Below are 21,129 nucleotides of genomic sequence, written 5' to 3' on the forward strand. Positions count from 1 at the left end.
GATAAGATGTGGAATATTCCCATCATTGCAGAAAGCCCTATTGGACAGTGCTGATAGATAAAACACTACAAGAAGGGTGGTGTGTCTGCCAATAATGTCATTAAATACTATTTATGGGAAATGCCTAGAACAGAAGCTACACAGACAACAGAAACACTGCATTTGGCAGAGGAGACAGCCTCTGTCTCTAGATTACTCCAGTGTGTCCATGGAACTCGATTAGTAGGGATTCAGACAAAAAACTGAAAGACCCCATTGCAATCATCTGGGCTCATTGAATGATAGGAAAGAAGAGGAAAAGGCTACCTTGGAAAGGTAGCCCCACCTTACACAGGAGCCCCTAGTGTTCAGCCAAAGATACCAAGCAATTCTAAAAGATAATCTGAGGCTTCAAATGGGAAGTTATAGCCTTCAGGTTTTTTTTTGTTGTTGTTGTTGTTTTTGAGACGGAGTCTCGCTCTGTCACCCAGGCTGGAGTGCAGTGGCGTGATCTCGGCTCACTGCAAGCTTCGCCTCCTGGGTTCGCACCACTCTCCTGTCTCAGCCTCCTGAGTAGTATTTTTAGTAGAGACGGGGTTTCACCGTGTTAGCCAGGATGGTCTCAATCTCCTGACCTCGTGATCCGCCCGCCTCGGCCTCCCAAAGTGCTGAGATTATAGGCGTGAGCCACCGCACCCGGCTGGCTCTCAGGTTTTTAAGCTTCTTAATCGATGTAAGAAATCGAGCCTTCAGTCAAAAAGGCAAAGGGAACTGCATGGTATTCAGCTCAGGGAAAGACATTGGGAGGCAATGTATAAGAGATTATAGCTTATCCCAACGAGGGGATATTATTAGATGACTGCCGGACCTCCAATTTCCCCAGATCCTCTTCAATATATTTCTATAATATGTTACTTTTAACAAATGCCTTGGCTGGATTTGGCATTACCAGCCTTACCCTTAGTTCCTCGAGGGCGATACCTATGTCCATCTTTTCCTTCTTCACAGCACAACCACCATGCTCCTTTAGGACTTTAAGGCACTCCTTGCCTTAAAACCCTCCAAAGGGTTCCAGATCCCACTCACACACCCAGGATTGGCTACATAATTTGAAGCGCCCAGTGCAAAATGGATATGCAGGGCTCTTTGTTCAAAAATTATTAAGAATTTCAAGATGGGCTGGGCATGGTGGCTTACGCCTGTAATCCCAGCACTTTGGGAGGCCAGGGCGGGAGGATCACCTGAGGTTAGGAGTTTGAGACCAGCCTGGCCAACATGGTGAAACTCCATCTCTGCTAAAAATACAGAAATTAGTTAATGTGGTGGCACGTGCCTGTAATTCCAGCTACTCAGGAGGCTGAGGCAGGAGAATCTCTGGAACCCAAGAGCCGGAGGTTGTAGTGAGCTGAGATCATGCCACTACACTCCAGTCTGAGCAACAGAGCTAGTCTCCATCTCAAAAATAAATAAATAAATACATAGAATTTCAAGATGGTGAGAATAAAGCACTAAACCAAGCATACACCCTTCTGAGTCTCACACCAATGAAGCTGGCCCGGCCCATATATAACTCCTATAGATAGCTACTCAAATTTTCAGGGTCTTTTAAAATGTGTTTCTCTCTATCTAGAACACCCATGGGGGCTCTCCCGCCGCCATCGTGTTGCATATTGATTTCTCACCTTTCAGGTAATTGCTTAAATGTCCCAACTTTGAAAAGCCTCCCAAGGCCCAAACACTCAAGTCCTTATAAATTCTCATAATTAACATAGTTCTTTGTATGATTATTGGTTGCCAATCTAATCCACTGACTGTAAGCTCTATGAAGACAGACCCCATTTCTGTCTCATTCATCATATTATTTTCATGGTCTCATAAAGCACTAGCACATAGAGGGTGTTCAGTAAAAATTTGTTTATTGAATCCGTGAATAAATGGATGAATTGCAATTTTCTATAGACCATCTCTTCAAAGGATTGGCGGGGGGACAGGAGGAGGATGACTCTGGAGGTGAGCATACCACAATTCCCAGTCCAAATCCGGTTTCCAGGCTAGTGTCACTGAGGACACCTGATTCAACCAGCCTGAGAGCAGGGAGACAGTAAATCCAAAGGTTTGGATTTATTTATGTATTATTGGACCATCCTATTGTTCCTACTGGGTCTCAGTGTATTCTTCTCACTTGCCACTGAATTTGACTTGCTTATATATTTTTCAGGGAGTTTTATTGATTACGAAAAAAGACTTCATTAGACTATTCCTCAAAGCCTTACGGGTTTCCAACCTCTATTTTGAAAGACATAGCAATGGCTTCCAAAAGGCCAAGCAATGCAGTCTTTACAACTAAAAACATAAGCGTGTCTCATCTGACTGATAACAGTATTTAACTGAGGAGAGAGAGGCTGTGACTGGGGGGTAGAGGTCAAAAAAGAATTTAGCCTCATCTGTAATGTTTCATCATCCTAAAAGGATAATATATTTCTATGTTGTCATATAATTTTATATAATATTAAGATATAAAATATAAGTCATTTGCTATGCAGGTAATATGGACAGAGGAAAAAAAGAAAAAAGTATATATAAATTAATATTATATATTTGCTTCACCTTCCTGGCCATAAAAACATTAAAACTCAAATTCTTAAAAACAAGGATGCTCTACCCAAAAATATTCACATATATGGATATACAGATATAAATATATAGATAGGGTTTAAATGTTAAAATAAGCAGCTACCTTGATTATATCCATCACATAACTGACGCTACAGAGCTTCTCATTCTCATCATGGGATGGATTTTGTTGACTAGTATAATTCTCTAGTTGTTTTGATGTCTTTACTGAGCCAGAGTATTTCACTAATGCCAATCTGGTTATTCGATTTTAATTTGATGTCTCTTCAACTCAAAATTACACTCTAACCACGCAGTAGTCTGTAAAATCATGCAAAGGTGAAGAATCACAAGACTATGTGCCGTCATGTCCTTTTGTATTATCCATTTGGAATTTGTAGTAAGGCCCATGTCTTCGGCTCATGTGCATCTTCCTCTGTTTGCCCAATTGACAGCTCAAATTTTGTGTTAGAGAATGTCAAGCTTCTTTTATTTTTTATGAATAGAATTAAGCTACACTATAATGCTGTTTTTGTAGACATGGATGAACAGGTATTGCACTATAGGTTAGGTCATATTTCTTGATTTTTAACAACATATGCTTTTAAAGTTAATTTTACAGTTCTAGGTCCCCCAGAATGACTCAATCTCCCATTTTCTATTGGACTGTACACTAGTGCCATAAATTAAAACCACATCATGTTACCTGTCCCGGCTGGTACATTCTTGCATCTCTGGGCCTCAGTTCATCTCAGGCCCAGTGTGGCCACTGACACTGCAATTTAAAGTATGAATAAAACAAACCTAAGCTCTAGGACTAAACTGGGGCTCCCGTCTCTACTGTTATCCTTCTTAAGTTGCTTTGTAAGATAAGCATCTGAAGACCTCATAGTTTTATTTCAATCTCCAAGCCAGAGCTTTCTGTTTCTTACCAGGGTTTCAATAACCTCAACAGCAGGGTACAGCAGTTCCAGCCACACAGGGCACATTCCAGAGCAGAATAGAGGCTCCCTCTTTAGTCTGGGCACATGTTCTTCAGGCCTGCTTATTTGAGGCCTGCTCTCTGCTCCCCTAAAACTCCTTATTGTTTCTCCAACCCAGCAGCTGAAGTTCAGCTGCCACTGAACCTCACTGTTGTTTCTGTTATAGTAAAGTGATACCAGGAAAGCTGAATAACCTTCGCTTATATCTCCTGGCTGGCCCCATAAGCATTTGAGCTTGCCATCCCCACTCTATAGCTTCTGAGGGCTTTAACACTAAAGCGCCTTGGGTTGTTTTGGCTCTCATAGTCTTAGAAATACCTGCACCTCTGGGCTAGCTATCCTGTGCTTAGAGGGCCTTGCTTTGTCCTGTTTCCTAAATAGGTAAAAACTTTTTTTTTTTTTTTTTTGAGATGGAGTTTCTCTCTTGTTGCCCATGCTGGAGTGTGATGGCACAATCTCTGCTCACCACAACCTCCGCCTCCCAGGTTCAAACAATTTTCCTGCCTCAGCCTCCCGAGTAGCTGCAATTATAGGCATGCACCACCACACCTGGCTAATTTTGTATTTTTAATAGAGACGGGGTTTCTCCATGTTGATCAGGCTAGTCTCAAACTCCTGACCTCAAGTGGTCCACCCACCTCGGCCTCCCAAAGTGCTGGGAGTACAGGCATGAGCCACTGCACCCAGCTGAAAACTATTTCATTTTAGCCTGCTATTTCTAGGGATGGGATGTGCTCAATTGCCTAGCCAGCACTACCTGCACTCTGGGGAACTAAACAGTCTGAATTTCAGAGTGGAAAATGACCATTCACGTTATAGTCCCTGCATTCAGCTGTTTCTTCTGGTTGGTGCATCAGTCAGGATAGGCTAGGTTAGGCTGCAGTAACAACTCCATAGTGTCCATGGCTTATGACTACACGAGTATATTTCTTCCTCATATTGAATGGCGGCAGTGGGTCAGCAAGTAAGTTCTGTTTATTGTGGTGGCTCAGGGAATATCTCAAATGTTCTTGGTTGTCACGTCAAAAGGAAGAAAACTTTGGACAATCTCACACTGGCAATTAAATATGCAAGTCTGAAGTGACTCACATCCCTTCTGCTCGGTCACATGGATCCACTCATCCACAAGGGACTAAGGAGGTGGAATGCTGTAAATAGTTTAGTATTCTAAGCCACTAATTGCTACCAGGGTTGGTTTTCAATGACAGAGTTCTGGAAATCAAATAATTGTACCTCACTCAATCTCTTCTAGCATCCTGTTGGCAATACCCATTGACATTGATGAGTTGTGGGACTAGCCTCCATATACCTTTAATCAAATTGTCAGGGAATGGTTTTCTTTATCTGAAAAAACAGAGTACATAGATACTCAGCTCTTATACTTAAATTCTACTTAAAGATAGAATCAAAGAAGTTTAGAGCTAAGACTTGGCAATACTATGGTAAAATTTATTGTACTGATGGTATTGATTATTTATAATAAAATATTACACCTTCATGAATATCTGTTGGGATATTAAAACATTGGTTTTAAAATAATTTTCCTTTAAAAACACAACTTTTGAGGATGTCTAATTCATTCTAAACAGCTTAGAAGAAGGCACTGTAGGATGATAGCAAAGAGCTTTGGAAGCAAGTTCATCTGAGTTTAACTCCTGACTCTGAAATGTGCCCCTGTTTGGCTTTGGGTTATTTTCCTTCCCTAAGTCTCAATTTTCCCATTTTAGAATATAAATAATTAAATGTATGTACCTTAGCCATGATGTTGAAATAATACACGTACAGTTCTTCTGCTCAGGAAAAGCTGGCTATCATTATCATTACATGTATCAATCGCAAGATAGGATCAATGACACAGAAGCTGGATCCCACTCATGTTTTAATTTTATACACATTTTCCGAAAGTAAAAATTTCTTAAATGCCTCTGTCCTCAGTTCTAATTCCAATAATACAATCATTTTACACATTTTTTGTTGTTGCTGAGAAGGGAAACAGTGTCAGGGATTACTCTCCTCTCAGAGACCAACTAACAGTATAGGATGGTAGTTAAGAGTATCAGCCAAGAGGACTCAGGAGATTGTCATGTTATATGATGGGATCATAATAAGCACTCCACAAATGTTAGATGTCCTTCCTCTCCAGGAATTTGATTTCTGAGAATCCAGTGAAAACTTTAGTTGTCTATTGTCACGTAAAAAATTACCTAAGAACTTAGTAGTTTAAGACAATAATTTATTATTTCTTGAGATTCTGTGGGTTGACTGAAGAGCCCTTCTCTCTCATGGTATCAGCTGGGGCACTAGGAGAGTGGAAATATCCCAAATGGCCTCACTCACATGGCTACCAGTTGGTGCCTGCCTAGCCTGAGAGCTCATCTAGGGCTGTTGGCTGGGGAGCCTCTCCATGGGCTGCTTAAGCTTCCTCACAGCATGGTGGACTCAGGCTAGTCAGATTTCTCATATGGCAGCCAGCTTCCAAAAGCAGAAGCTTCCAGGCCTTCTTAAAGCCTAGACCTAGAATTGACACAGTGTTACTTCCATTGCACTCTATTGGTCCAAGTGATCACAGAGTCCGCCTATATTCAAGGAGGGAAGACTTCACAAGGACATGAGTATTTGGAGGCATGGTTATTTTCCCACAGGTGTTTCCCACCAATATCTATGATATCTACCTTAGGGAACTGGGAAATTTGGTCACCCCTTCTAGCACTGCTGCAAAGCACCAACATGTTAATCTTTCAGACTGTGCTACATGTGGTGTTGTCTGTGGACCTGGCTTATTATTTTCCTCTCAGGTTGCCTGTCCTCCTCTCTCTTCAGGAGCCCCTGTCTTTCCTACACCCATGAAGAGCACTGGGGTTGAGAGATGAACACAACCAGCTTGTTGCAAATAAATGGGTGGCCCTCAATACAGATATGGATTTTCATTATCAGAAAATGTGCAGTTTTGCTAAAGAGCAGGTCCTTGGGCAAGTAGGGCATCATTTTTGTGGAAGTAGGGAAGGCGTTCTTATGTCTGAGTGACTGCAGGGCTAAAATGCCAAAGACAGGAATGTTGAAACTTAGTCCAAAGATTTCACATCACCTTAAAAATTAACCTTTACTTTACAGGGAGGGAAAAAAGTAATTGCAAAATAAAAAGTTATTTTTATGGTTCCCACAGCCCTGTGCATACACAAGGGGATATTATTTAGAATAGCTATGAAAAGCTCCCTGTTCCCAATAAGCTCTCCCCTCACTCTACCATGATGCCATCTGAGTTGTTCAGGAGTCATGGTGGTGTATTTAGGGGTCTTTCCTTGCTAAAAGGAAAACGTGGGCTACAGAAAGGGTCTGCTTCTAGCTCCTAGCAAAATTAGCAAATGGGTAGGTCCTATGGGAATGAGCCAGAAGTCACAAGACAGATCCTTCTGATGTTGAAAGCCAAGGATCTATCTGAGCTGAGAAAGAATTCAGAGCTGTTTAGAGAGAGGGATGAGGGAATGTATGCAGCCACTTCCCCATTCTGGATTCCCTGCAGATGGAACTGTCTCATTCTGTAGCCCAGGCTGGAGTGCAGTGGCATGATCACGGCTCACTACAGCCTTGACCTTCTGGGCAAAAGTGATTCTCTCACCTCAGCCCCTCAAGTAGCTGGGACCACAGGTGTGTGCCACCATGACTGGTTAATATTTTTTATTTTGTAGAGAGATGGGGCCTCCCCATGTTGCCCAGGCTGGTCCTGAACTCTTGGCCTCAAGCAGTCCTCCTGCCTCAGCCTCCCAAAATGCTGAAGTCCTAAGATTCTTAAACAGGACCACGCTTCTGAGCCTTGGAGCTCTTGGACTTTAGCATGAGCCACAGCACCCGCTTCATATGGCACTATCTATTGACCTCTCAGGATCCTTCTCAACTCAACCTTCCAGATAAACATTCCCAGTGGTCTAGGACTGGCCCCCGAGGTGAATTGATTCACCGTTCCTGGGGAAGAGATTGAGTATTGTTTATTTTCCCCATGAATGCATGAATACTTATCAGACCATATATATTAATATAGAGCTCAGATAATATCAGAGCACTCTGCATAGAAGGCTGGTCTTGGCAGTTGGTGCCAATGGTGAATCCAGCCCTGCTGGGAACAGTTTCAGGGCCAGGGCTAGAAGAGGGGAGGTTGCAAGGAAAGACTCAGGCACAATGATGAGCAGCAGCTTCACCTCCTCCTTTGTGCTTTGGGTTAGCCCTTCATACAAAGGAAAGGAATCCGCCCCTGTTTTTGGTGCAAAACAAAAATTATAACCTAAAATCAGACCCCACACTTCAGCTATTTACAGCATGAACTCAGGACTCAAAAGTGCCAGGTGAGGTGTTTATGACAACACTCTCCGGAGACATAAATGGAAATTACTAAAATTATAGGCAACTCGGTTATTTAGGGGCAATTACACACATTTCTAAATCTGAATGATGCTTGGGTAAGTGGAAGCCTTTGACGTTCCAGCAGCCCTTCTTAAAGCCACATGATATTAAAGATAGTTTGGGCTTAAATAAATAAAGCCAGATCATGTGCCAGTATTTGTAGTCCTAAGATTCTTAAACAGGACCACGCTTCTGAGCCTTGGAGCTCTTGGACTTCAGCATTAGAATATTTACCCTCCTGGAGTAGCTGCAACATTTTAGATGAGAAACCAAATGTTTATTTGTGGAATTTAGCCTTGCCCACGGTTTACCAAAATAACAAAAAAACTTTTCTATGTTTGAATTACATTTCCTTCCCATCACAGTCTTGTAATGCCAGGAATATATATGCTTCAGTAAAAGGACTACATAAGCATATATTCCTAAAAATATATATAGTTCATGAAAAAAGTCAGAAAGGTTTTACCCCAAACACATAACAAATAAGAGATATGCTGAATTTATGTTTATTCCTACTATTGTCTAAAAGTCATAACTACCAACATTTGGTTACTCTCATTGCTAAAAATTTTAGTGGCATTTATATACCTTTGTTTCCATTAGAGGCAAAAACAGAACAACTAAACCTACAATTTGATTTCTAAACTGAGACCACAGCACAACCCCAATACAAGCTTCTCATCTGGACATCCACTCTTCTGGCATTCTGAGATGATTTGTGAAATTGACTAACCAAGGTCTTAAAACACTTTTCAGAAACAGAGAGAGAAGGAAATGGAGTTGGGGTTAATGGACAGTGGTTAAGGCAGAGCAAGGAGAACACAAGGATACAGAGAGAAATGCTAATAAGAGAGAGAGACACACAAGCGTGAGAAATAGGAGAGAAAAGAAAGAAAACCTTGTTCCCTTCCTGGTTCATCTTCCCATTTCAGAGCTCCCAGACCAAAAGGATTCAAAACTAGCATGCTTTCTACACCATCTAAACATACATTCCAGGTGATTAAATGCCACTTTTAAACATACAAAAGAATTAGAATAAATTATAAATTATCTTGGGATACAGAAGTGCTTTCTGAGCATAATTCCAAAGGCATAAATCATACAGAAAACATTGACACATTTTTAATTCTGTACTTTAAAAAACCATAAACAAAATGTAAAGGTAAGTAACATATAAAGAATATATGGTCAGTACATAGGACAAAAGTGTCACAGATGAAGAAATACAGTGGGCGAGGTGCCTGGAGAAGTGGGGCAGCGGGTGTTCAACTCCAGGTTCAGGGGCTGGGGGAACTGATGAGTATCTCTGAGCATGGACATGGCTTTATGAAAGCAATGCTCAAGTAATGAAAGTTTGAATTGGAGAGATGAGAGTGGAATAGAAAGAGACGTGCAGAACACATTATGAATTATGCATTATGAATCACAGCCAAGCTGGCCCTACCTACTATTGTTCCAAATGCACTCTGTATTTCTCTACCTTTGTTTTTGATCAAATTACCCCAACTACCTCATACCCAGTGGCCTTTCCCCTTCTCACTGTGGATCCTTTAAAGTAAAACTCAGAAACCACCTACTTCATGATTCCTGACTGCCTCAGAGAGAATACAGTCCTCCTTTCCAGCCCATTCGGATTAACACACAAAATGACAAGAATCACACCAGTTATCCTTTTACCTTCTCTATTAGATTGATTATATTTCTTCATATCCTTCCCATAACCCAGACGCCTAGTAAATAGTAGAAAATTAAGGTTTGGATGCGAACAAAAGGCTTTCCGAGACAGGAGGCTGGTACATTTCCATCAGCATAATCCTTTAATAAGTGACTATATTAGCACTTGGTTCAAATGCTGAGACAGTGCTCTGGCTCAGCCTTAACTTAGGGGTATCAAAACCACACCCGATGGGGTCCCTAGCAGAAGCCGACCAGCCGGAGGGTGTTGGGGTAGCTCTTGCGCATGCTCATGCATTTTTCCTGGTCAATGTACAGGGAATTGGCTTTGACAGCTAGGTCATACTCGAGGGTGGCTTTGGTGTGGACCAGTGACTGCAGGGTGTCCTCTGCATCCCTCAGGCGCTGCTGCAGGGTCTGTATGGTGTCGTCAACCTCGTGTACCTCGTTAACAAGGCTGCAGCATAAAGGAATCAGCATGGTTAGGTCAGCATGTAGCTTACGCAACTCCAAGTACATCACATTGTAACCAGTGATGCAAAGCTCACATTTTCTTTACTTTAGGATATATTTATCAGCAAATGAGAGGTGCATGAAATTAATAAAATATAAAGAAATATAAAGAGAATGGTAACAATGAACCAATGGGAATGTAGATGTCCCAGGAGATAGAAAAGGATTTCATAATTATAGAAAAATATCCAGACCATTTTAAAGTCATTATGCCAAGGCAATTCTGTAGTTTCACAGAAATTCACAACTGGAAAACGAATTTAGAGAGGTCACCAAGACCAACTTCCTTGTTTTACAGACTAGGAAATAGAGCCCAGGGGTTCATAAGCTGCCCTCTCCATTGACACAGGGCCCACATGTGTTTGTAAGCTGCACCTGCTTATCCAGGAAGCTAAGAAGGAAATACAGAGCTTCAGTGGCCATAATAAGAAACTGGGTCCCATTTCCTGGCCCCATTCCCCTCTCAGCTCCTTGAGACAGAAGAGTAGAAGCAGAGACCCAGGAAGACCCATCTCATCATCTGCAGACACATCCTGGAATATGCTTGCAATTTCTCAGACCTCAAGGCCTTCACTCTTGCTGTCCCCTAAGCTCAGAATGCTCCTAACCCACTCTTCATCTCGCTAATTTATCCCATCCTCAAATCCTAGGTGAATTAACACTTCTTCCAGAAGTCCCTCCCTTAACCCGGAAACCATCTGCTGCCCAGTGTTGTGACTTCCAAGAGGACCAAGCCTTTTACAGCACTCAGGGTCTTGTGATTGTCTGCTTGCAGCATCTGCTGTCCTTGCCCAGGGTTGCATCCTCAGCCCCTCCTGCAAAAATACAGGTGTGAAAAAATTACTTATTGGGTGAGGACCAACTTTCATGCCCTAGGTGAAGGAGGATGTCTTGGGAGGTAGGGAACTGCCCAAAGGTCTGAATCCATGGGATCTACTAAGAACAAGACCCAGATCCAAGGAAATAAAAAGGAAGGAAAGGCAGGACGGAGCCTGGAGCATTCACTTCCAAGCCACTTGAAGGTGGCCTAAGAGGAGGAAGGTGCTGGTAAAGGCCCCCATGTGGGCTCATTGAAGCAACAACAGGCCATGGGAACATATCCACGCTGTGCAACACCTTTCATCTTACAAGCTCTACTGTCTCCTGCTTTCCAATGGGGAGGGGAAGAATTAAAGCTTAAGTGCCAAAGTTTGGTTTTGTCTGGGGACAGTAAACACAAAATCTGAGAACTCATCAGAAAGCAAATTTCTTGTTATTGTTTAGGTCAAACTGAATTAAAAAAGAAAGCCTTTTTAAAGATCCCAGGGTATAAAATATCACTAGGAAAGAAACAGATCTTTGGCAAGGCTGCCGCAGATGGCTGGTAATGGGATTTTTGATGGTGGATTGTTTACAATCACACGGGGCCTGCCTCTTGTCTCCCACCCTCCCTGGCTTCAATAGGAACCCTGAACCCCAACGTAGGAAACAGAGCAGGATGATATATGTGTCTTTACTCCTTTCAGCCAAATACGAGTCTAGTGGAAATTTTATCTGGGAGGGAACATTTGAAAATATACATGTCAAAACATCAATGCTAAAAAAAAAAAAAAATCAAGAGATACAGAATGTAGGCAGTTAGAACACTTGTTTTCACACTGCTGCATGGACACAGCTAGGGAATAACACGCTCCACTTCCCTCAGCGTCGATTAGAAATATGTTGTTCATCATCTTCAAGGCCCTATTTCACTCCCAGTTTCCTTGTTCTTGGCTGATTGCAGAGAGCTGTTCTGCTGAAGTCACTCTTTCTCTTTCTTTCTTCTTTTTTTTGGAATTACAGAACCACAAAACATCTTGCATTCGAATACAAATAAAGCTACCACAGTTTATATATATATATATATACAAACGAATATATATATGTGTGTGCATATATATATATATATATATATATATATATATATACATATAAAGATTATTTAAGTAGAGCAGAGCCTGGTCTGTCTGGCCTGCCACCAAAAATGCCAAGAATGTTTAGAATCACTTTTGAAATAACTCGTTTAGAACATTTTTAAATAAAAGTAAGTCTTGAAATGAAAACAGCAATTTTTTTCAGTCCCCACTCCCCTTAGTTTATGATCTTTATTTTTTCTAAATCTAGACCGCCAAAGGGCTGCTTTCAGAACCATCCATTTAAAAAGGAAAGTAATCCCCTCCCACAATAATAATCCTAAAGATTTTTGGCAAGGATATTTTAACAAGAAAACTTGACAGAAACAAAAGTAGGTTTTGTTCAAAAGTCAGTAAAGGAGCAGAGGAAATAGACATACCATGAAGTCGGCAGGAAGTGAAAGAAAAGCAAATTCTGTTTAGCCAGGAAAAGGAAAAAAAAAAAAAGAGTAAAAATCATTCAGTTCCTCAGGAGAAGCTGTGAATGCCTCATTGTTTGATAATTCCAAAGTCCTATTAGACCACTACCCAAAACCCATTTTAAAAGCAACCCTGTGTTTGTCTAACGGCAGTATAAACAATTTATTTGTTCCCATCTCCACTTTTGATGACTCTGCAGAGATTTTTAGAGAATGAAACATCAGCTCAGCTTCTCCTAATAACATTTACATAAAGTCAAAACTGGTGATCTAACTCTAATAGGCCAAGTGGGTGTGCGCTCACTGCTGGGTTCTTCTAAAGCAGAGAGGTGCCTCCAGCTGGCTGGCTGGGGGACCATCTAGTCTCTGGAGTGGAGAGCTGCTTATCCTAAATAATGAGCTGTGCATGAAGAGGGGTTCTATGGAACCCACTTTGAAAAACATGCAGACTGAGTGATCTCTTCTGTCGCTATGGCCTAGATAACAGCTCCACCAGGAGAAATACAACTCATCCTGGAAATGAAGATCATGTGCGTACAACGTAAAGCACGCCTCATGGCACTCAACACAGACAACATGCATGCTATACACGTAAGGTGTTTTATCAGAATGATTTCCTCTGTGACCTTCAGTTTCATCCTCTGTGTGAGAGAGAGATGAGCTGCAGCATTTACTTTGCCAACTCTTCTCAAATGAGATCAGGTACCTGACAGGGGGATGGTAAATGCATTACACGACGTAAAAGACAGGAGAAAGAGAAGCAAATGGCTTGGTGGAATAGAACTCTGGGGTGAGACAGGCAAAGACTCAAACTGCAGCTCTCTCACCACTAAATGTGGTCTGGGCCAAGCCACTCACCCACTCCTGCCTCAGTTTCCTCACTTGTAATATGAAGGTAATGAATGAGATAGTATAAAGTGCTTAGGGCAGTGCCCAGCATCGAGTCAGGTTAAGAGATGGTAGCAGCTATTATTATCATTGCATTGAATATCACCATCATTATCTTTACTATTATTATCATCATCAGTGTTGGCCTCACAAGATCCCCCTTCCTTCCATTTCAGGAAATTCACTGTCTCAAACCACCACTTATTTATTTTATCCCTAGGATCAATCCTTCAAGATAAGAGAATTTTATCGTGGAAGCAGAGCGAGTGGCATCTCCCCACTGCAACAGAAAGGCTTCAAGAGTTCACGCACTGCCACTTGGCTCCTCCAGTTGCTATCAAGTTGATTTACTTCTGCATGGAGCATTTTAGGACCTAAGAATAGCAATGATGAAACCCAGAAAGAAAAGACAGACTCACAGGTATTGGGAAATTGGAAATGAAGCCAGATTGTGGCGGGGGTGGGGAGGGAATCTTGGCCAGTTCCTTACAGGTCCATCCCAAAATGAATCTTCAAAGTGAAAATAATAATAAAATTCATGTAGTGTTTAGTAGATAAACTGTGGGGTCAGATTCCTCCTGCTGTGTATATACAGGAGCTGTGCTCGATGAAGACCAGCTGGCTTTGATTTCTACTGAGAATGAAACACATTGAAATAAACTTAAATGAGATCCTCAGTCACAAAGACAGCAAATGAGTAGATAGGAGTCAGTGGAATTGGTACTGAAAGTCCCTTTTCTGTTGCGTTCCCCATGCTGAGAAATACACAGAAGTCAAAAACTGCTGCTTATAAGACAGGAGTTCTGGAAACTCCGAAGACTCCAAGAACGTGCAAAAGAACCCGAACACCACACTGGCCTCCATGAATGAGTTAAAGGCTTAATAGCACTTTTTTTGCGTGTAGCGTTGATGTCCTTTCCTTTTTTAAGGACTTGTGGTAAAATATACATAACATAAAACTTTAACTAATCTTAAGTGTACAGATCAGTGGCATTAAGTACATTCACACTGTTGGTGCAACCGTCACCGCCATCCATCTGCAGGACTGTTTCATCATCCCACACTGAAACTCTTCTGCATTCAACATCTCCCCATTACTACCATTCTCACAGAAGGCTCCTACACGATGTGTATGGGCAGAAAGCAGCTTTCTAAAGAGCCTGGCACCACAGTTGGTCTGGTGGCCCTCCGAGTGAGCCCCGAGCCTTCCCTTCCCACCTTACCGTAGCTGAGCCATGTCTCGGCACAACTCAATGTTCGGCCGTCTAGTGCGCTCGTCCAGTCTGGTCTGAGCCACCTTCAGGAAGGCAGTCTTGTCCTTGATGGCCTTCTTGATGGATTCTATGGTCATTTCAGTCTGGAAAATCTCCTGCAGGGTCTGTGACAAAGAGAAGCAACCGCCTGAGGCTTTGGTGTGGTCCCTTCAACAACCCGCCTCCCACCTCTTGCCTGTCCACTCCATGTCCAGCACCTGCCTCGACCTCGCTGATGAGGAGATTGCTTCACCAAGACCATCTATCCTTCCCAGTCCTGCCCCAGGGAACCCACTTGTCTCACTGGAGCTGGCATGCACCTGCTCTGGAGAGTGGGCGGCGCCTCTCTCCCCAACCCTAGGCTCAGCAACCTCATTTTGGTAGCTGGAAATCAGCCAGAGTGGGAGTATTTCAACCACAGAAATTGGCAAATGCTACAAATCAGGGGCTCCCTGCATGCTGCCCCCAATGGCCATTGTTAATTACTGACCAGTGTTCTGATAAAAGTGAGGCTTTGAGTGGCCCTGGTCTCCCTCCTCACATCCATTTGTCCATGCATCTCTTCCCACTTCCTCTTCCTACCAACTGGAGCAGCATTGCTTCCTCCTCGCAGAGGATTTCCCTTGCAGCGAATCAGGCTTGAGCTTCAGGGTACCTCACTTGCAACAGAGGAGTACTGGCAATTTTGTATTCCTGATTTTGTATTCGTTTTTTCTTAAAGAGGCCACTCCCCCAAATTGCATAAACATGGATCCCTCTTTGGTTCTCCCTCCTCTTTCTCTGTAAAGAGAGTCCCTGTCCTATGCTCTGAAAAACCTCCCTTCTCCACGCATCTTGATCTCTGCACTCCCGTAGCTCCACATCCTCCCCATTACCGTCCCTCTTCCTGGGTTCCCTTCCATGGCCTGGAGACACAATCAAGAATCATCTGTTTTTTTGAAACCCTATGTTTTTACCACCACTTCCCCATCCAGTCCCAACTGAGTCCTCTGCCAAATGTATTCAACTACGGCTGTGCCCACTCCCTTCACTTCCCACCCACCCAGTCTCCCAGTGGCATCTGGATTCTGTCTCTGGCCCTAGCTGCTGCCATGAAACTTCAGTTTCAAAGCCGACCTCGAGGCCTCTCTGACACCTCCCTCTCCTTAAGACCCTCATCTTCTTTTCTCTGGCCAAGTGTTGTTCCAACTCCCTCCTTTCCAACTACTCCTCATTCCCTTCCAGTGCAAGGCTTTGTCCTTGGGTGATGTCTCTGCAATATCCTCTCTACACTACAGAGATCTCATGCAATCACAGATTTAGCACTTGTGTAATCCAGGCACTCTTCAATCTGTCACTTGAGCTTTGACCTCCCTCCCAAGCTAAAAATCATTTCACTGTTTCTATCACTAAGACCTTCTTCAGATACTGTGTGCTCCATGAAACCATCTTGATCTCTTGCCAGTGGAAACAACTGCTCCTTCTTGTAAACTGTGTTCACATTTCATCTGTGTTTCCAAGTTCTTTCTGCACCTTTCTGATGCAAATTCCTGTTTTCTATGTGCATGTCTTGTCTCTAAGACATGAGATGTATGTACATCCCTGAGTGCCTAGCACAATACCTTGAGTGTACCTGTTAGGGCTGAATAGTGCCTCTTCCCCCAAAATTCCTATGTTGAAGTACGAATTGCTGGTGCCTTGGAAGGTGACCATATTTGGAGATAGTGTCTCTGGGGGGGTGATTAAGTTAAATGAGGTCTTTAGGGTGACCCTAATACAATACAACATTGGTGTCTTTATAAGCAGAGGAAATTTGGACACAGACACACACAGAGGGAAGACGATGTGAAGACACAGGGAGAAGGTGGCCATCTACAAGCTGAGGAGAGAGGCCTCAGAGAAAACCAACCCTGCTGGCACCTTGATCTCAGACTTCCAGCCTCCATTAATTAATTTTCTCTCTCTCCAGTGAGAAAATTGATTTCTACTGTGTAAGCCACACAGTCTGTGGTGCTTTAAGTTAGGGCAGCCCTGGCAAACTAACATATCAGTAAATAAAAATTTGTTGAAGAAGGAACTCTGTCACACCAGCCTTCTAAAAGGCCTTTAGAATGTCGTCTTACAATTGATAGTGTCTGACCCCATTAACCTCATCAACGTCTTCTACAACCTGTCTTCAACCTACTTTTCCATGTTCCTCTCCCAGGACACAAACCATCTACACCGGCCACACACCAGACTCTTTACAGACCTCAACTCATCCTCTGATTTGCTGTCTCCAAGGCTTTCTTCAAGATGTGGCCCCACCTGGAATGGTCACTTCTCCTTCCAAACCCCAAAAACACTTTTGTACTTGTTATTTGATAATCATGATTTGCAATATTCTATTCGTATTGTTTATGAGCTTTTCATATGCAAGTATTTCTTCTCTGTAATGTAAACTTCCTAAGAACAAAAACTACATTTGATGCTTCTCTCTGCTGTTCACAGCATGGAGCACGCTGTCTGGTTCAACTAATATTTGTTGCCTAAAGCAGGCACCATGAGAAGGAAAGGTAAATCACTGCAGCCTGAGAAAATGTGGTACCCTCAACTGGGTAAAACCATCGTAGGCAACATGGCTCATGGTGCAAGGTTCTTAAAAATAAGAAACAGCATTGCTTGCTTCAGCAGCACATATACTAAAATTGGAATGATACAGAGAAGGGTGGCATGGCCCCTGAGCAAGGATGACATGCAAATTCATGAAACGTCACATATTTTTTTAATATAGGTAACAACAATACATTATATAGTTTCAAATAGCTAGAGGGAGGATATTGAATGTTTCCAACACAAAGAAATGATCGGTGTTTGAGAGGATGGATATGCTTGCTCATTACCCTGACCTGATCACCATACATTAAATGTATCAAAACATCACTGTCTACCCATGAATATGTACAATTATTTTTCGTCAATTTTAAAAAATAACACACAACAAACTATATGCAGCATAATCCACAGAAACAGTAAGAGCTCCAAGACTGGTATTAAGGAAAGGAAGAGCTCCTTGTTTATCTTGAAACATACGAATTCTGCTGGACTCCTTCATTTTATAGTAATTGTAAAACTCTTACGCTTAGAGCACTTAAAATTTTTCAATATCAGAAACACTTTGAACTACCTAACAGTTTCCTGTATTTGATTTTGTATTCCAGAAAAGGGTTCTGAAATACTTTAATAGAAAACATTTCTACCATATGTTCTAATAATAAATTCACTTCCTAGTTATATACAGCGATTCATTAAACTTTAATAATAATATTTTTGTTTCTTTTAAAGACTAAGAACCTTTCATTACATAGTGCCTTCTTTGTGTTCCAAATACCAGTGGATTCCAGTTTCATTTTGACACCTGGCTACCTGGCTGAAATAAATGGCATGCTTTGTGCTGTTTTAAATTTTTCTTGCTCTGTGTGGCCAGGCTGTCACATGCCTATGTTGCCTCTCTGGGAGTGGTGAGAGATTTGTGGTCCCAGAGCACACCGCTCTGTCCGGGTCAGCTAAGGGGTACCACTGGCGGTTGATTTACCTTTGCTAAGTGCGTCTGAATCTTATTCTTAGCATCTGCAGTCTCAGCAATGCGATTGGTGAAAGACAAGTTCACTTTGTTGAATTGATTCCACATCTCATTGGCAGTCACAACCAAGAGGTTTTCAATGTCGTCTCTTAGCTTAGCGGAAGCTGCCCGTTCACTCTGGGAGCGGAGAATATTGTCATCTGTAAATTTGGCCCAGGACTCGGGCACTGAGACACTGAAAAAGAGAAGCAGAGGCAGACAACGGTGAGAGTGATGAATCAGCCTACAGGATCGCTAGGCAACAATTTATCCTGTGAGAGAGAAACCCCCAGGTCGCTGATCCTAGCTTCATTATATTAATGTAAATATCACAGTGAGGCTTATTTTAAACTTTCCTTAATTATTCCTTATTTTACTGCTAATCAGTTTTCTATATAACTAAAGCATAAGCTAGTTCTTCTGCCAGTTTCAGGGGTAAAAGGATTAATGAATGATGTGAACGTGTAGGTTCATTATAAATGTGTCACACATCACATCAATAAGCATATGACAAAATACTCAACCTCAAGGGTAATCAAAGAAGCATTAATGAAAACAGCCTACTAAGGAAATATTAGTAAGAGTAGAGAGAATGATCATTTGCAGTGCTGGCGAGCATATTTAGAAAAAGTTTCTCTCGTATCCTACAGATGAGAATGTTGAATTGGTACAACCTTCCTGGAGGGTAAAGAGGCAACACAAACCAAGAGCCTTTCATTCAAATGTGGAAAACCCAGAAATTCCACTTCTAGAAATGTATTATAAGGAAACAATGTATCCAAGGATATATGTGTGAGGATATTCATTTCAGCCATATTTATGCTGATCCCTGAAAAATGAGAAACAACCTAAATGCTCAAAAGTTTAAAACAAAAAGGTTGATTATTGCGCATTCAAAAAAGTAATCCATATACCAGGCAAATTCATGTTAAAGTAGAATATTTATTTTATAGACAATGTTACTGAAAAATCAGACAGGCTATATTTCAACTGCGTGCATTATATGGTATGTGAATTTCACCTCAATCAAGTTAACTTTTTTAAGGGAGTGGCTGCAAGAGACCATGGATCCTGCCCAAAATTGCATCCAGGGGCCTGGCAAAGAAACCACTGATGGGGTAAGTTGAACAAACTGTGGTAGGAAAGGCATCAAGCTGTTTTCAGCCTGTATCCCACAGCATCCAGGGCATGCTATACAATGGCAATGTGTGGCTTGTCTGTGTTTTTCTTTTTTTCTTTTTTTGAGACAGAGTCTCACTCTGTCACCCAGGCTGGAGTGCAGTGACACGATCTTGGCTCACTGCAACCTCTCCTCCCAGGTTCAGGCGATTCTCCTGCCTCAACCTCCTGAGTAGCTGGGATTACACGCATGCACCACCACGCCTGGCTAATTTTTGTATTTTTAGTAGATACGGGGTATCACCATGTTGGTCAGGCTGGTCTCGAACTCCTGACCTCAACTAATCCTCCCACCTCAGCCTCCCAAAGTGCAGGGATTACAGGCGTGAGCCACTGCGCCTGGCCTTGTCTGTGTTTTTCTAGGACCTCTGCATCAGGTAGGGTTATTTTCATAGTTAGAAAATATAAATAACAAATATTCCTTTACAAAAGAATTCAGGATGCAATTATCAAGGCCTGACCACAGAACGTGCTTGCTTACTGGAGACTTGTCCAAAGCTGGGTATGTTTCTCACCTTCAGATATCTTACCATGCTTTCCGTTTTAACCTGTAAGCTATGTCCTTTCAAAAGGAGAAAAAGTTAAATGACTTCGAAATCACGGCCGTGGCGTGTGCCTGACTTACGTTGCATCGACCCTCTCCACTCCGCGGAAGGAGCCAACACCGTCTGACGTGTTGCGCAGGTGGTGGCATTTGTCGTCGATCCGGTAAGCCGTCTGTTTGTCACTCAGGTCCTTTTCCAGCTCATGCTGGGACGCTCTGTCAGCTCTGCAATACAGAGTCGGGAAGTGGAGCTTCACACTCAGGTGACGCTGTCCTGCAAGGACATATGAGTGCCCTTCCATATTGGAACCTCTCTCACTGTTGCTCTCACCATCTCTCCCTCTTCACACAATGTTCAATTTCTCAGTCAAAATGAGCACTCTCTGGATATGCCCATACATCTACGTCACTGGGACCCTAACTCCCACCTTGTCTACACTTCTCCTTTCATAGGGTGGGATGGAAGTGGGTAGAGCAGGTGAAGATAAACAGGGGTCCAGGATCTGCAGCCCCAGCTGGGGCCCATCTCCCTAAAACACACAAACTCTTCCAGACAGGACACGGGTTCAAAGTAATCTGTCCACATCTGTGCCTTCCATTCCTTCCTTTTCCTTTTCCTTTTCCTTTTCCTTTTCCTTTTCCTCTTCTATATCTCAGCTCCCTTTTCCTCCATTATTTGAATATAAATCCCCAAGAAATCATGAGGCCTTTATAGCTGAGCCTCCTGCCATCCATTGGTAACCTTGGTTTGTGGTCGTGCTATGGCTAAGAAGTTTGCCAGGAGATAAAAACCAAGGATCAAAATTAACCTCCAGGGCAGGAGTGAGAGAGGGCTTCAGCAGAGATCGAGAACTAATGGTCCACCCAGGCTCACACACTCCAGCAGCCACCCTGCTGGAAGGAAGAGGCCTCGGTGAGCTCTGAGATGTATGGTCTTGCCTGCACTGCCAGGCAGACAGGGGACCCACAGCTTATTACCAAAGACAGACCCTGGGGGCAGGCATGGGTGACAGGTGAGCCACATGGAATACTTCATTCGACAAATAATTATTGAGTGCCTCCTATGTGGCAGACACCATTCTGCGAGCCTGGGATGCATCAGTGGACAATACCAACATCTCTTCTCTAAGGAGCCGACATGCTTCTGGAAGGAGACAGCACATTCAATGAATCGGCAA

At 42.6% G+C, this 21,129-nt stretch overlaps 1 protein-coding gene and 1 non-coding gene across 5 annotated transcripts in view; one reads left to right on the forward strand and one right to left on the reverse strand.

Annotated features, from left to right (window-relative positions):
* Positions 1-9,764: 9,764 nt before the first annotated feature.
* Positions 9,765-21,129, reverse strand: part of TEKT3 (tektin 3) — a 38,942-nt gene continuing 27,577 nt past the window's right edge. For 2 of the 4 annotated variants that reach the window (XM_054457402.2, XM_054457404.2), the window contains exons 6-9: positions 20,033-20,176; positions 18,202-18,424; positions 14,619-14,773; positions 9,765-10,101 (exon numbers count right to left, since the gene is read on the reverse strand). In XM_054457402.2, coding sequence (XP_054313377.1) covers positions 9,885-10,101; positions 14,619-14,773; positions 18,202-18,424; positions 20,033-20,176 — 739 coding nt within the window. In that variant the 3' untranslated portion in view covers positions 9,765-9,884. Of the gene's footprint in view, positions 10,973-13,814; positions 14,027-14,618; positions 14,774-18,201; positions 18,425-20,032; positions 20,177-21,129 lie in introns of those variants that run through there. The other 2 variants (XM_054457406.2, XM_054457405.1) reach the window with 2 other exon arrangements.
* On the forward strand, positions 17,289-17,391 carry LOC129018436 (U6 spliceosomal RNA). Its single transcript, XR_008495267.1, has one exon. It is a non-coding gene; the product is annotated as a U6 spliceosomal RNA (small nuclear RNA).

The sequence above is a fragment of the Pongo pygmaeus genome, chromosome 19 (assembly GCF_028885625.2).
Source record: "Pongo pygmaeus isolate AG05252 chromosome 19, NHGRI_mPonPyg2-v2.0_pri, whole genome shotgun sequence".
NCBI classification, from domain to species: domain Eukaryota; kingdom Metazoa; phylum Chordata; class Mammalia; order Primates; family Hominidae; genus Pongo; species Pongo pygmaeus.